Genomic DNA, 15,371 nt, shown 5'->3' on the forward strand with positions numbered 1-15,371 from the left:
CTATCTTGCCTCTCTTCAAGCATGGGTTTCACAGTGGTCACTCCCACACTTTCCATGGACTGATTGAAAAATGGCTGATTTGCAGCAGGTGTTGCCCAGGCGTTCTTTGTACCAGTGTCAGTGCATTAGTAGGGCAATGAGCTAATCTGAATACCAAGGGAATCCTACCATGGTAAGCCTGCCACCATCAGCACCAGGCTGGGCTGTGGAGGGAAAAATCACCCTGGGATCTCAAAGTCTATGCATTAGTTGTTGACAAGGATCAGAAGGTGTCTTCCCCAACTGGGCTTTGAGCTGTGGCTTGGAGGTGACATGGAAAGTTATCTTGTTTGAGAGTCTTCCCATAAACACTTGTTGATACCTACTGTTTGCAAGAGGCCTGCCCAGAGGTGGAAAGAGAGAATTAGATCCAGTTCCTGCCATGGGGAAAGCTATCACTTTAGCTTTAGACAACACTATGATCAATTTTAAAGAAGATGACTTGGGGGGGGGCATGTAGCAAGAAATAATCACTTCTGTCTCTATCATGAGTGCTGTGTGTGTGTGTGATAGAGAGAAACAGAGATAGGAACAGAGGAAAAGAGGCTGAGAAAGTCAGAGATCTGAAAAAACAGGTCTGGGCCTGCATTGAGTGGTTTATCCTTCTGAAAGGCTCAGGCAGTCAGTTGTGATTAGATATAATTTTCTATTGCTTAAACTGAAACAGCTAATTAAATTTTTAATTATTGTTTTTAAACTACCTGGGGATGGGATAGCTAAATATTACTATGAAGTCCCAGGGAGCAGTGTGCCCACGTGGTGACTCTCCAGAAACTGCAAGAAGGCTCACACTGAGAGTGAAAGTCATTTCAAACACCAGTGGCAAAATGTTTAAAGTAATTTCTTCCCTATGTTTCTCCCTGAGGTTTTCCCCTTGGCCAGTGTTATAATTTTGATCCTTGACTCACTATCCCTTTTGATCAAGCTCTCAACTGCTTCAGGTTTGAGGGAAAGGTTTGTTTAGAAGATGCATTTACTGGTTCTGGGCTCCTCTCTAAAATATATAGCTTATCACTGCAGGGTACAAGCAATAATGGGATGTCCCTAGAGATTCATTTTCATCTTCAAAGCTTTAGAAGTCATAAAAGGGTTGATAAAACTATACTGGGAGGCAGCCAGGCCAACAGGAAGCTCTATAGAACATCCATTTAATTGCCATGATACACATCCTTGCCCCTTGAAGTCCTTAGGGGCTGGTGTTGCCTATTTCACACTCCATCTGTCCTGTCTCTCTCACAGTAAATCACCAAGGAAGGCACTTACTGAAAGGACACATGAATTTAGTAGCAGAAAGGATACCTCAAACAAGGCACATGGTTCAAGTGAAATTAAAGACTCTCTTAAATTCCTGGGAAATCCGTAGAAGTTTGCTTGGAAGGTCTTGATATTCTGAAAGAGTAGGGATCGTTTTATTATGTATTTATCTGGCTGGTGATGTTTCTTGGATTTCAGTTGAGAGGATATTTTACATCTGGGAAATTTTTCAATGTCTTTCTTTTTTTCATCATGCAGATGTTCACATCTGGCAACCCTTCCCTTATGTGGAATTGTTTTCTTTTCCCTTGATAAGTTCCTTGGCCTACCCTACACATTGATCTTCAATGATCAAAGCCAACTAAAGGCAGATGCAAACTCCCTTGGGACCAGTGTTTTTTATTTTACCCACTTTATGGTCATGTTTGGAAACATGCATTAGTTATATGGATACATTCAGAGATATGTTCTGTAAAATGAATTTATTCATGTCTGTAGATAAAACACTACATTATTTAATCATTTAGAAACCCATACACATATAAAGTAAGAAATTATTGGAAAGCTAAAATCCAAAGTCTTGTAGACATCATCTTAGAATGTGTTTTGTTTTCTGATGTTTATATGTTCTCATTTTAGAGGGGAAGGGAGGAAGAGAGGGAAACATCAATGTGTGGTTGCCTCTCACATGCCACCAACTGGGGACCTGGCCTACCACCCAGGCATGTACCCTGACTGGGAATCCAACCAGCAACCTTTTGATTTGCAGGCAAGCACCCAGTCCACTGAGCCACACCAGCCAGGGCTAGAAAGCATAATTTTAAATTTACAAATTCAGAAATGTACAAGATATAATCAATTACATTTTAAAAGGAAAGAGGTCATATAGATTATCTATAACAGTAGTCCTCAATCCTGGAGGCACATGAGTAAACCTGGGAGGTTTTAAAATGCTGATGCCTGGACTTCACCCCAAGTTTCTGAATTAACTGCTCTGGGTAGGGCCTAGGCAGCCATGTCAAAGATCCCAGGGAACTGGTGAGAATTTGTGTACATGATAAAATGACTTTTCTCATATTTAATGGGATCCTTTCACCCACCCAAAAAACTCTAGCTATAGCAGAATTCTTCTCTGGCATGGAAGGTGGAAAGAGCAGTTGTTCACAGTCAACCTGAGGGAAAATCTGTAGCTACCAGGGAAAACTGCTGCTAGTGCCAAGGGCACCTCCTCAAGAGGCCTGTGGGGCCTAGTACCAGCATCATGGCAAGATGAACCTAGAACCATCCTTGTTAGAACCCTGGACTTGGAGTCTCTAAGACCTGAGTACAGTTCCTGCTCCATTATTTCTACTCTGAGTGACGTTGCTTAATATGAAGAAAGTCACACCTTCCCAGACTTGTGAGAATAAATAAGGCAATAAACAGATTTTTTTACCTATGCACCATACCTTTGGAGATCACCCTAAGTCTTGAGGCTATCTCTTTAGTAGTCCTGACTGAACCCCTGCCTCATACAGGACCCTAAGGAGGTGTTTCAGAGCAGAAGCCCTTGACTTCCAGCTATGCCACACCAGGTGCAGGGGTTCATGTACCAAGACAAAGTTATTTTCCTGGGTCCATCAGTATTAGAAACACTGACAGACTATGGAATTGACCCTTAAAACACTGCCTGGAGTGAGTAACTGCAGAATGAGGCTGTCTTCTCATTTTGCAGAATATTTTCCCCAACATGATCATCTAAGTGGCTATAGGATAGTGCAAGTGAGAGGCAAGTAGTATACTAGTGACTCAAATTCTGGTTCTGTGTGGTCTTGTGCAGTTGCTTCACCCATCTGTGCCTCAGTTCCTGTGCAATGGGGTAACAACAGCATCTACTCCCCAAGTTATAAGAATGAGATGAATTAATGTTCACAAAGCCCTGAGTGCAGTGCTGATTCACAGGAATACAGGCAGGCTGGCTGCTGCACAGATGGGCTAACCTGTGTCCCTCCCTCCCCAGTGCCTAGCCCCTCCTGCAATGGAGGACGCTTTGACAGTGCCCTTCTAAGGCCTTGCCAGGTACCTCTAGGAAAGGGAGTCTGCTTTGTCGCTACTGTTCACCTAGCAACACCACAATTCCTAAAGGTAAGTACCTGAAAGAGAAGTTATCCTGTAGAAATATTACAGTTGAGTCCGATTTACTTATATTTAATAATGTCTTTATGGAAAAATTAAATTACAAGGGTATTGTCACTACAAATTTGAAATGTCTGGTTTCCTTACCTCTGACAGCCCCACATGCTGTCTCTCATAACTGCACTTCCTAGAAGATATTTTGTTTAAAGGCATCAATCACTCTTTAGCCTGTATAGATGCTTCTTTAGAGCTCCATAAATCTTTCTACATTTCATACCAACATTAATACCACTCAGGGCAGGCAGAGGTGAGAACCTAGTGTCAAACTGAGGGTTTGTCTGAAATCTCTTGTCTGTGTTTGCTTTAGTGTCTGTGGCAGGAATGTTGAGTTAAATTAGTAATTCAAGTGCAGATGAAAAGCCATTTTCCACATGTTTACCACAGTTTGAGATAATGGGAAGGGAGGGGTGTGACATTTTAGCTCCTAGTTATTTTTCCCAGCTTGTGAAATAAATTTTGTATCAGCTAATACCCAGATTAGCTACAGATTACAAGCTTCAATCCAACACAACTTGAAGACTTGCTCTGAAGAGTTGTAACTTCTGTTGTCCACCAGTCATCCTGAGCAGCTCTAGCATGAGCATCTATCACCTCAGGCAACATTTTCTTTCCTTCTAATATAGGAAATGTGTGTAGTTGATGAAACTCTAGAGGACTTCACTTCAAGGCACAGCTTGGAATGGAAGTTTTTATTTCTGGATCACAGGTGTGTGAAAAGAAAAGCATATCTGGGTTGGGGTGAAAAAGGTCGGGCCTGGCAGAAGGAAAAGTGGTTCCCAGCCAAGGGTTAGGCAGTTTGCCTTCTATCACATGTATCTGTATCCATGGATGTATTCTGTGTTTGGATCAGACCATTTCAGAAGAGCCAGACACTGCAGCCTGGGGACATCTTTGGGAAACAACCCCATCCCCCACCTCCACCAATGGAAAGTTTCTCCAGCTCCCAGGAAGGCAGGAGCAGAAGTGAGATAAACTTCTCATCTTATTTCTTTCAGCTCCTTTTTCTCTGTAGCCTAATATTCTTTCTTTTTGACATTTTTCACAGTTTAAGAAGTAGCAATTTCCCCTCCCCATCCTCTAATTTTTCATTATGCTTTGGATTTAGGCAGACTCAATCTATAGCTGTTTTTATTCTTCAGTTGTGATAAATTTTGTTATTATTTGGGCCAGGTTATGCCAAGAGCACTGAGTACCTATATGCCAAAAAAAAAAATCAGTACTTTGGAATACACAGCCCCTTGGGCTTTAACCAATGCAAAATTATTTTGCTCCTCCTATTCTTGAGAAACAAGGCCTCCGTGTATCACTAAATGTGCAAACTATACCCTCAGCATTGAGGTGCAGCCACCATAGTGAGTCCTCTCTGATGAATTATCCCATTGTTCTTGGCAGAGCCCCTACAATAATAGGATACCTTCCTTTTGAAGTTTTGGGAACCTCAGGTTATGACTACTACCACATTGATGATCTGGAGCTCCTCACTAGGTGTCACCAGCACTGTGAGTACTGCTTTCTCACCCTGTCCATAGAGCCCTGACAGCAGGACTCCTAGCCTGGAAGTCTGCTTGTTACTCGGGTTCTTTCTGAGGTGGAAGATTTTGTATTCTCTGAAATGACCCAGGAGTATGATGGAGGTTGTTGTCTGGATGATCCTGTGTGTGTTTTCACCTAGAATTGACTTTGTTCTGCCTGGCCACACCCCAGCATCTTCCCAGTATCCCTCACATACACAAGCTGTTTAATCTTAAAGAAATGTAAAAGGTACTGGCCATTTTTTAAAGTTATATAATATAGTACTTCAAACACAAAATACTGAATCTACATAACTTTCTTTAGCCAGCAGACAAGTATTAGACCTAAGCCACAGGCCAGATGATCAAAGAGGCCCAGGATATAAAGATGATCAGACTCTTCTTGCCGCTCTGTAGGAACAAAGGCTGATAAAAACACAGAAATAGCTGACTTTATAGGATGTTATTGGTGCAGTAACAGAGAGGTACACAGGATATTGGGGGGTTCAGAGGAGGGTCCCTCATCCAGCTAAGGCAGAAGCATCAGGAAGGTTTTCTGTACAGAGAAGAACACTTGACAAAGGTATGGGAGGCAGGACTCCTGGTGTGGGGTAAGGGAAAACTACAACCATGTCTGCATTCTCACTTAACAAGAGAATTTAAGAATTAATCATTTAAAGTCATATTTTTGGTGCCAAGTCCCTACTTTTGCACAGGAAGATTTGTAGTAACATTGTCCTATGGATCCTGATCCATGGATTGACCACCACCACTGCATTTCTTTTACTCCTCACCTAAGGATATTTTTATTGATATTAGAGAAGAAAAGGGAGAGAGACAAACAGAGAAACATCAATTGGTTGCCTCCCATACATGCCTGACCAGGGGTCAAACTGGTCACCTATATATGTGCCCTGAATGGGAATCAAACCTGTAACCTTTTGGTGCATGGGACAATGCTCCAACCAACTAAGCCACTTGGCCAGGGCCCAACATTGCATTTTCATAGATGCCTTGTCTGTAGTGCCCATTATAATAACTTTCTCTTCTCTGCTGTCTTTGCTCAAGGAAGAACAGGCTTGAGTTTCATCAGGAACCACTTAGAATTTAAGGTTAATTGTCAAAACTTTAACTCCTTGTTCCCCAGAGGTGGTCCTCAAGCAGCCATGTGGCATCACAAGGAATTTGCTGGACTTGCTAACTCTCAGGTTCTCCCCACCAGCTGATGGAATCAGAATCTCCATTTTAATGAGACCCCTAAGTGACTGGTGGGCACCTGAAAAGTTGAGAAGCATGACTCCTTCAAGCCTTTGGCTACTTCTACCTCTCTCACAGAGAAAGGACACATGAAAGGCTGTGGCTGTAGAATCCCCTTCAGCATCTGGGGCTCTGGCAAAGCATGCTTGCACCATCTAGCCCACTCCCTTAGTAGGCTGGGCCTCCCTCCTCTTCAGATATCACATTTCCCAAGTCAGAAGCTCCTTTTGTAGCTTTAGCTTCCTAGTTAGGATTCCTCTTAACCACAAAGAGGTGCTAAAGTCCAGGCACTGTGGCAGTAAAACCCAAATGGTTCTGCTTCCTGGGCCCCACAGTTCAACTCTCTGCCCTCCAAGGCTAATAACTCAACAGCCTTTATTCTCCCCTGCAGAACACCCAGAGAAGCCCCCAACAACCTCACAGGGACACACAGCCCTGTGAGCTTGGGCTGGAATACATGGCATCTGTAGCAACTATCTTAGAACCATGTAGACTAAAGTTGAAGTACTGACTGATGGTGGCCAACTCAGCCCAGAGGACCCTGGCCAGTATGTTTGCTCTGAGCTCCATTCTCCCAGTGTCTGGCCCCTCTATCCTGCAGCTCTAAAGACAGCACTACATGCAGCAGGAAATGTATACCAGGAAAACCTGGGTCTCTTTCTAATTAAACCCCCAGTTTGAAACTGTCTGAATCTGCCAATATTTAATGATTGTTAAGCTTTGGGGTATTTAGGAAAGCATATAGATCACTCCTCCATTGTTTAAGAATTCATTATCCTGATAGTCACTAGTCACTTAACTACAGCACTAACTGGGGAAGTATACAATGTCTGATACTGTCTTTTGGAAAGCTTATTTTCAAAAATATTATTTTTGTGTTAACGTTCATTATATTCAGACTCTATTTTCTACCAACAGTGATGCAGTTTGGTAAAGGGAAGTCATGCTGCTACCGGTTTCTAACCAAAGGCCAGCAGTGGATTTGGCTGCAGACCCACTACTATATCACCTACCATCAGTGGAATTCCAAGCCTGAGTTCATCGTGTGCACCCATTCAGTGGTCAGGTGCGTGGGGACATGGTCCCTAATAGCTCTGCCAGAGCCCTGGCCACCTCAGGTAGTCCCAGCTTCTGAGGACCAAGTTCCACTTCCACTGGCCAGGGCTACACTCTGCAGCTGACAGAGTGATCACCAGAGCTCAACCTTTCCAGGCATACACCCCATTCTGTACCCCCTACTCAGATTTCCTTCAAGTGTTCAGTCAGGTTTCTCTGAAGCCTCATGAGCTCTTTCAGGCAGCCCAGAACATCACTTAGTAAGTTACTGCTTCACCGACCTACTTACACATTTTCCCCTCATCTCTGTCCATACCCCATTCTGCTTCGGTCCAGCTGCAGCAGGGTCCAGGGGTCCCTCAAGGTGAGAATAGGTGTCGGCGATGGGTAACAGACAACTACACAGCTCAAAGGCAGGTGAAGCACTGTTCCGTTTATTGTAGGTACAAGCAGGGTTTTATATTTTCATTTCTGGTAGTGATTAACATTTACAGGTGCATAGTATGATCAGTTAAGCAGAAAAAATCAATACAAAGGTAACCAGGTAAAGTACGAAAGTTCTCATAATTTCAATTATATTAAACAAAAATTATTTTGACCAGGAGAACCATTAATCAGACAATTTGAAATAGTTCTATGTACAGAGTTTGAATATTTTATTGTTTATTAAAGTTCTCAGAGTTAGTCTTGGGGCAAAACGATACGCTAGACCGAGCAGAGGTTAGGAAACTCATTATAAGCCTTTGTGATGTTTGACTTAGCTATCTATCTTTCTGTCTAAAATATTTCTCTGTGTACTATAAACTCTGTCTCCCTAGTAACTGTTTTCTATATGCTTAATAGCTAAGCAGCTTCTCTTATTTCTTTGCTTGTCTAATTCTAATAGATATATATCCCTATTCAAGGTAAAGGAGGGGCTGTTATTCCAACAACTTTAGACATTCAGGGGCTATTTCATTAGAGGGGATTTGCCTTGGGACTTACTTAAGGGGGCTGTTTGGATATTCTAGGCCCCCTACTAGCTGATATCATCATATCCTACAGTTGCTTAATCAGGTCAGGAAAGGAGGTGTTATTTTGGGGAAAGGCCAAGGTGATATTGTTTTCAGCCTGACATAGTTGCTGTTCAGCTCTGAGAATGGTCAGCATTTCTAGGAGATTCTAAATTATCAGAAAGGTAAAGGTGAAAACACCAAGAGACAGCAAGATTAAAATCAACACCACATATCCATTCATGCCACTTCCGCCAAGCCAGAACACGCTTCTTTGAAGTTGCCCTCCCCATGCTTGGACTTTGTCAGACAGCATGGTTGGTGGAGCTGGACGTGGCACCATTATTCCCTTATCATTGTTTTGAGAAGAAAATTAAAATTTTGCCTTTAAATAGCTCAAACACATAGTCCCCTTTATTTTTAATGCTTAAAAAACCCCTGCTGGCAACTGAGGCTGTGTTGGAAAAAGAGCCAGGAGGCCAGTGGGCACAGGTTCCTGGCAGTTCTTAGGGGCTGCAGGGAGCCCCAGCCCAGTGTGGGGGACTAGGACGTCCAATGGAGACAGCACATCTAGCACTTCACAGATGCTGCCTATATCAGGTCACAATTCCCAAAGGTATAGGACAAATGTTATTTTTCCCTCGACTATAGAAATTTTAAGAATATCAATTAGTTTTAAACTGGTTTAGAGAAGAACACTTAAAGAAAGCAAAAAAAAGAATAGTTAAAATTGACAGGCATATATATGCATGCTGCATTTCATATATATATAAAACAAATAGGTGATAGATAATAGATAATGATAAATACACACAATAGATATTACATATATGTGCTGCATTATATAATACATCATATATGATAGGTAGATAGATAATAGATATGTATATGCAGATGCTATTCATATATACTACATTTTATATGTGTGTGTATAAAACATAGTTGATAAATATCTGTTGATGCTTACAGTTGATAGTTGATAAGTATTTATGTTCATATGTTATGAACATCTAGATAGATGGCTGCATACTATACATACACAGGAATATAAATAGTCAACAAGTAAATACTCTAGTAAGTTGGGGAGAGAACAGAGAGGAAAAGTACTAGTTTTCTTAGCCAGAGTGCCTGCTCATCATATCGCTTGCCCACTCCCAGGGACTTGATCTTGACTTTCCTAGCCCACCCTTGGGTACTTCAGCAGCCAGCCCCACCCACTGCTACCAGCTTGTGCCTTTGTCAGAGGGTCCTTGTGCCCCAGAGAAAGCTGGTCATCATTAACACCTTGTTCTTCAGACCCTTTCCTTGACCCTGATCTTCCTTTCCATCCTCCACCTTGCAAATCTTAAAAAGAAACTTTCAGGGAAAGTAAAGTGTGAACTGAGTGAATAAATAAGACAAGAAGCATACTGGAGATTCCAGAGCTACTGTCTCTTTCCAAGGTCCTTTCCCAGCCTGCATCTCCACACAAGCCATAACTAGGTCACCACATTGAATTGATTTACTCACAGTATTTAAAAAGTGGGTCCATACATGAATCAGCAGTCTGGGTCTGGCTAGAGTTCTGGATTTGTCTGAGAGAAAAACTTCTGAAGGTTGTAATTACTAAAAAAGTTACATCAATTCTTCATAGGCACACTCTCAGAGACTTGATCTTGGCTTTCTTAAAATCTAGACTCAGTAGATTTTAAGAAAGTTTTCTAATTATTTGAAGACTGAGATTTACCCTTTAAATGAAAATGTGGACAAGTATGTGGACAATGGACAAGTATGTTTGGAGGTTTGTGGGGATGGGGAAGGTAAGTAAAGAGGAGAATAAAAATATCCTGAAAAATAAGATATTCTGGCTGTCAAATCAGAAGTCACTACAGTGGAATTTAGGCACAGGTTGAAACTTCCTGCTCAGACAAGAACCAGGGCTAGTCCCCTTCGTGGTGACTATTCTAGGAAGGTCATCACATAGAGACCTCCATACATCATGCAGCCCTCTTTGCCATGACATCCTGGACTGTCCCATGTCCAGCTGTGGTCTCTTGATTTCTTGATTAGTTACTCAGATGTCCAGGTGGAAAGGAGGCAGGAGCTGGCTTTGGAAGACCCACCATCTGAGGCCATCCACCCTTCAGCACTAAAGGTATGCTGATCCTTGTCAGATGGGTTATCATAAAAATAAGAATAATAGAAACAGCATTTCTTGCTTTATGAGCTCTTGCTGTGTCCCAGTACTTTTCGATGTGGTTTCAAGGTATACATTTATTTCCCTCCGTGGTGTTACTGTGTGGTGGGCACTGTTACTGTCCTCAGTCCTCATTCTTCAGATGAGACAGAGAGCACACAAGGGCAAGCTAACATCCTGAAGACACCAAGAGTTACAACTCATTGAGCTAAAAACAGCCTCTAGACTGAAAACATAGTTTGGCAACTTTATGGCTTCCAAGAATGGTTATAAGAATTCCACTTTGTATCCCTCCCACAGGAAAAAAACAGCCCATTCCATCATCCCATTGAGCATGAAATAATTCAGGGGCCCTTGTATCTCCCCTAGACTCAGTGTTGCTACACTGCCTCCAGGGCTCACCCACCTCTCTTAGGCACATCCCTTATCTGTGTCTGGGTCTAATTAACAGCCAGAACAGAAGTATTTTCGTTCATGAAACTGGACCTCCTTCCTGCCCAAGGCTAAGCTCCCAGGTTCCTTCTGGCCAGGCTTCCCCCATCTCTGCAACTTGCAGATACACAAGAGCCCTGTTCCTCAAAGGCCATTCTTCAAGGAGACACAAATGTTGGGGGGGAAAAAAGAAAGCAAGAAAGGGAGGGAGTGTTGTGTTTCATCAAAACTAAGGACCTATCAACTATATGTTCTACCATTATTTTATCCTCCACTAAGAAAAAAATTCTGCCAGTAAATCTATGAAATAAGGATTTCTTTCATAAGTTGAAGAATATATCTCAATTTCAGATATGTCAAAATATCTTAGAATTGTTGGAATGTGGTTCAAGTTCCAGGCTGCTCATTGACTTAGAATCCAGAGTTTTGGCCAAGGCTGACACTGTAATAATAGTCCAGCAAAGGCATATGTGGTCTATCCAGGACCAAGTTGGGAGGAAGGAAAAGTCTCCTTTAAAGGACAAACAGTAGCCAGCATCTTTGCAGAGCTTCTCTCGCTGGCTGCTACATGGGGTGCATTCTAGGGTGATTCATTACCAGAATCCTGTCATTGTTTATAGAAATGTTTGTTAGCCAGCTATGTCACATAATGCATCATGTATCATGTCCAAGAATGGAATTAAGCTGTTCATAGGTGGATGTTAGACACACCATACATCACAGCTGAAGAACAGGATTAATGTGTATAATCCAGTCAGAGATTTATTATTGAATTTCTGATCCTTTAGGAATCCCAGAGCCCAGTGCAACGTCTTCCTATAAACATGCACATATGTGTAAATACACAAACACAATCTCATGTGCCAGGTTATGAGATCCTTTTAAAGGAAAAGCTCTAGGACAATGCTTTTCAAACTATCAGTAGTAATGGACTAGTTGGGGGTTTTTTATGTCAAATATGTCACTGACTGCTGCTTGTGTAAATGGCAGACTCCTGTGAAGTGTGGTGGCATCAATGGCTGTAAAAGTTTCTCAGTATCGAATCTCACTTTCTGTACTTATTTCTCTTTGGACTAGGAATACACAATTTGAAAATGGTCATAGGCCAGGGAGGGTCCAGGGCCACCCCCCAACACACAACAAAGTTTTATCTAGGGGAGACTCTGTGACTAAACAGCAGAGTCTCAAAACTGGCACTTAGCACAGCCAAGCACATCCTGTATTTCTGTTTTACAAAAAGGTCTGTAGGTCACACATTAATCATTTCAGACCTACATGAGCACATACACAGCATTCACCCTCACTGGAGCCATAACTAAGACACAGAGTGGCCATGTGGATCCACAGGGATGAAGAGACCAGTTTCTCAGGTCTCTTAATCCTTGAGACCATTGGGTATGACCAACCTGTCTGCATAGCCCAGTAGAAGATAGGAGTTTCACTATCTCTCTAAGACTAAAGTGGGAACATGGCTCAGGAGAGTCATTATCATATTTATTCTTTAAGTTAAAAATTATTTTACCTACTTTTTTAATGGTTGAGACACTTAATGCCTTGCAGGATGGAAAGATAGCTCCTCTGTGTTGGAAAGATAGCTCCTTGGTGCAGGATGAAAAGATAGCTCACAGCTGCTTTCTCATCACACTGTATTTGAAACAGAAATGCAGGGAACCAGCATCAGTTACAATCCAGGGGTCCAAGGCTAGGGGGGCATTAGCCATTTGCCCCTTCTGCTCTTGGGAACCCAAAGGCTTCAAAGGAGGAGCAAGTAGTGGGAGTGAGCATAGGAAAAGACCAAGAGTCAAGTGGTACTTATTTCATTCAAAGTGTTCACAATCTAGTACCACCGGCAACCTTATATCTAGAACCTGCTTCTTTCCTCCTTCTGGGGGAGTCAAAATTCTTGGCATTAAGATGACAACTTTATGGAAAAAATAAACTGCAAAAGTCACAAAAATCTAAGAAAGTAAGATACAAGGTGAGAAAGTGTAATAACTACTGCTCATAAGCTGCAATTCTCTCAAAGATTGTATTTATGGAGGTATGTAAACATTCTGCCCAAAGAGGTTTGCTATTATCACCAAACAGCTACAAGCATTCTCTCAACAACTTTTACATTTTCCTACATATTTAGTGGAGAACTAAAGTTCTGTGATTCATTACGGTGGCCTTGTAACACAATTTGATCCCTCCTAGCTTGCTCTTCTTTCTTAAATTGCTGCAGCTATTTGGGGTCATTTATGGTTCCATATAAATTTTTAAAGTGTTTGTTCGATGTCTGTGAAATATGCCATTGGTACTTTAATAGGTATTGCACTGAATATATAAATTGCTTTGGGTAGTATGGACATTTTCATGATGTTAATTCTCCCAATCTATGAACACGGTATATGTTTCCATTTATTTGTGTCTTCCTTAATTTCTTTATTCAGTGTTGTGTAGTTTTCTGTATATAGGTCTTTTACCCCCTTGGTTAGGTTTCTTCCTAGGTACTTTATTCTTCTTGTCACTATATCAAATGGGATTTTTTTTCCTGATTTCTGTTTCTGATGTTTCATTGTTGGTATACAAAAATGCCTTTGATTTCTGAATATTGACTCTGTATCCCACTGTTTCGCCAAATTCATTTATTAGGTCCAGCAGTTTTTGGGTGGAGACTATAGGATTTTGTGTGTATACTATCATGTCATGTGCAAACAATGACAATTTTGTTTTTACTTTTCCAATTTGGATGCCTTTTATTTCCTTTTGTTTTCTGATTGCTGTGGCTGGGACTTCCAATACTATGTTGAATAGTATGGATGGAACTGGAGAGGATTATGCTAAGTGAAATAAGCCAGGGAGTGAAAGATAAATACCATATGATCTCACCTTTAACAAGAACCTAATCAATAAAATGAACAAACAAGCAAAATATAACCAAAGACATTGAAATTGAGAACAGGCTGATAGTGACCAGAGGGGAGAAGGGAGGGAATTACAGGGGAAAAGAGTGAAGGGTTTGCAGGAACAATAATAAAGGACACATGGACATTAACAAAGTTGGCGTGGAAACAGAGGAGGGATGTGGGGAGGGCTGGAGTGGTGGGGAGGGGTGGGGGGAAGGCAGAAAACTGTACTTGAACAACAATATAAATAAATAAATAAATAAATAAATAAATAAATAAAGTTATGTGATTCACTTTCATCATCTCGATGCTAAAATGTGGATTGTGTATGTGGGTGTATGTTTCTTTCTGGACTAGGGCTCAAGTCTGGAACCTCAGCAGCACTTTAAGGCACTTGACATGGATGCCTCAGGCCTTAACACAAGTTACTTTCCATCATTGTCCTCAAGAAGTTCCCATAAATCCTTGCACACAGCTATGTCAGAATCCATCTGTGAGTACAATGATGTGGGTTGGGAGAGGGGTGGGCACCCTATTGGGGTTGAGGGGTACAGAGCCCCAGGAAGGGCCTCAGGCTTGAGCAGAATCAGGCTGGGGGTGTTCCTATGGAGCAGAAGTGCACACTCTGTTTACATTCCTGCTTCCTTTCCCATGGGCTTCCTGCCTTCTACCTCTCCAGGCCCTGATTACTTCAGTGTGTGAAGCAGACATATCAGAGGTGATACACAGATTTGATAAGCTGGCTAGGTTTTAAATGGTCAGGCAGGTGACTGAAGCAAGTGGTGGAGATGAGGTGTGGGGATGGTCTGCTGTCATGCGTTGGCTCCGGGGCCAGGGTGGAAGCTAGCAGAATGTTGTGGCTCTGGAACCCACTTCAGTTTCTGCTGGACTTCCTTTATCAGAGATTGCAGTCAAGCTCTTTTTTAATGTATGCAGGTTCATTGTCCCCTCTTGATAAGAAAGTGGTTAAGTACGTGTAAGTCAGGAAGGTGATCTGTTACTTTTTTCCAGCCATTCCAAGCAAGCTGATGACAGAGGCCAGCACCACAGCTATGCCAAGATTGGCTGTCCTGCCCTATGAGCTTCCTATGCGAGGCCTCAGCCAGGCAGCCATGATACTGGTATGTATCATGGGGGATACATATGATATGTGTGTGACCCCAGATCTCTTAACCAGGGCATGCAATACAGTACCAGGCCTGCAGCCATAGATGTTGTGCTGCATCTGCCCAGAGAGCCAGTTCCACTTAAAGACTGAGAGTGTTATGTGACAGGAGAGGATGGGAAGCTAGGTGATTTTATTGGCAAGTAATTTTGAATATTTTCATACCAAAATTAATTAATGGATGTATATTCCTAAAATTCAAAATCTATGTGAGTTTTAAAGATAAAGCTCAAAACTTCAAACCTGGGGTCATGCCCCCAGATGCTCTGATTAGTATCCTCCCGTTTTGGATCTAATTTTCCTCCAGTGAAAATGTGGGAGAAGCTTGGTTGTCAACCAAAATATATTTCTGCATATACCAGGCAGTTTCCTTGATACATGTCAGACCATGAGCAGCCTCTTAGAAAACACAATCCTGTCTGCAGA

At 42.0% G+C, this 15,371-nt stretch overlaps 1 protein-coding gene across 1 annotated transcript in view; it reads left to right on the forward strand.

The window, feature by feature from the left end:
• Window positions 1-15,371, forward strand: part of NPAS2 (neuronal PAS domain protein 2) — a 112,752-nt gene that overhangs the window by 77,690 nt on the left and 19,691 nt on the right. Inside the window, exons 7-13 of the mRNA XM_037057267.1 lie at window positions 3,293-3,417; window positions 4,092-4,174; window positions 4,861-4,967; window positions 7,155-7,302; window positions 10,334-10,418; window positions 14,138-14,273; window positions 14,792-14,901. Of these exons, the coding sequence (XP_036913162.1) occupies window positions 3,293-3,417; window positions 4,092-4,174; window positions 4,861-4,967; window positions 7,155-7,302; window positions 10,334-10,418; window positions 14,138-14,273; window positions 14,792-14,901 (794 nt within the window). The remainder of the gene's footprint in view (window positions 1-3,292; window positions 3,418-4,091; window positions 4,175-4,860; window positions 4,968-7,154; window positions 7,303-10,333; window positions 10,419-14,137; window positions 14,274-14,791; window positions 14,902-15,371) is intronic.

The sequence above is a fragment of the Sturnira hondurensis genome, unplaced genomic scaffold (assembly GCF_014824575.4).
Source record: "Sturnira hondurensis isolate 20B ecotype Veracruz unplaced genomic scaffold, ASM1482457v3 Scaffold0009664, whole genome shotgun sequence".
Classification (NCBI taxonomy): Eukaryota; Metazoa; Chordata; class Mammalia; order Chiroptera; family Phyllostomidae; genus Sturnira; species Sturnira hondurensis.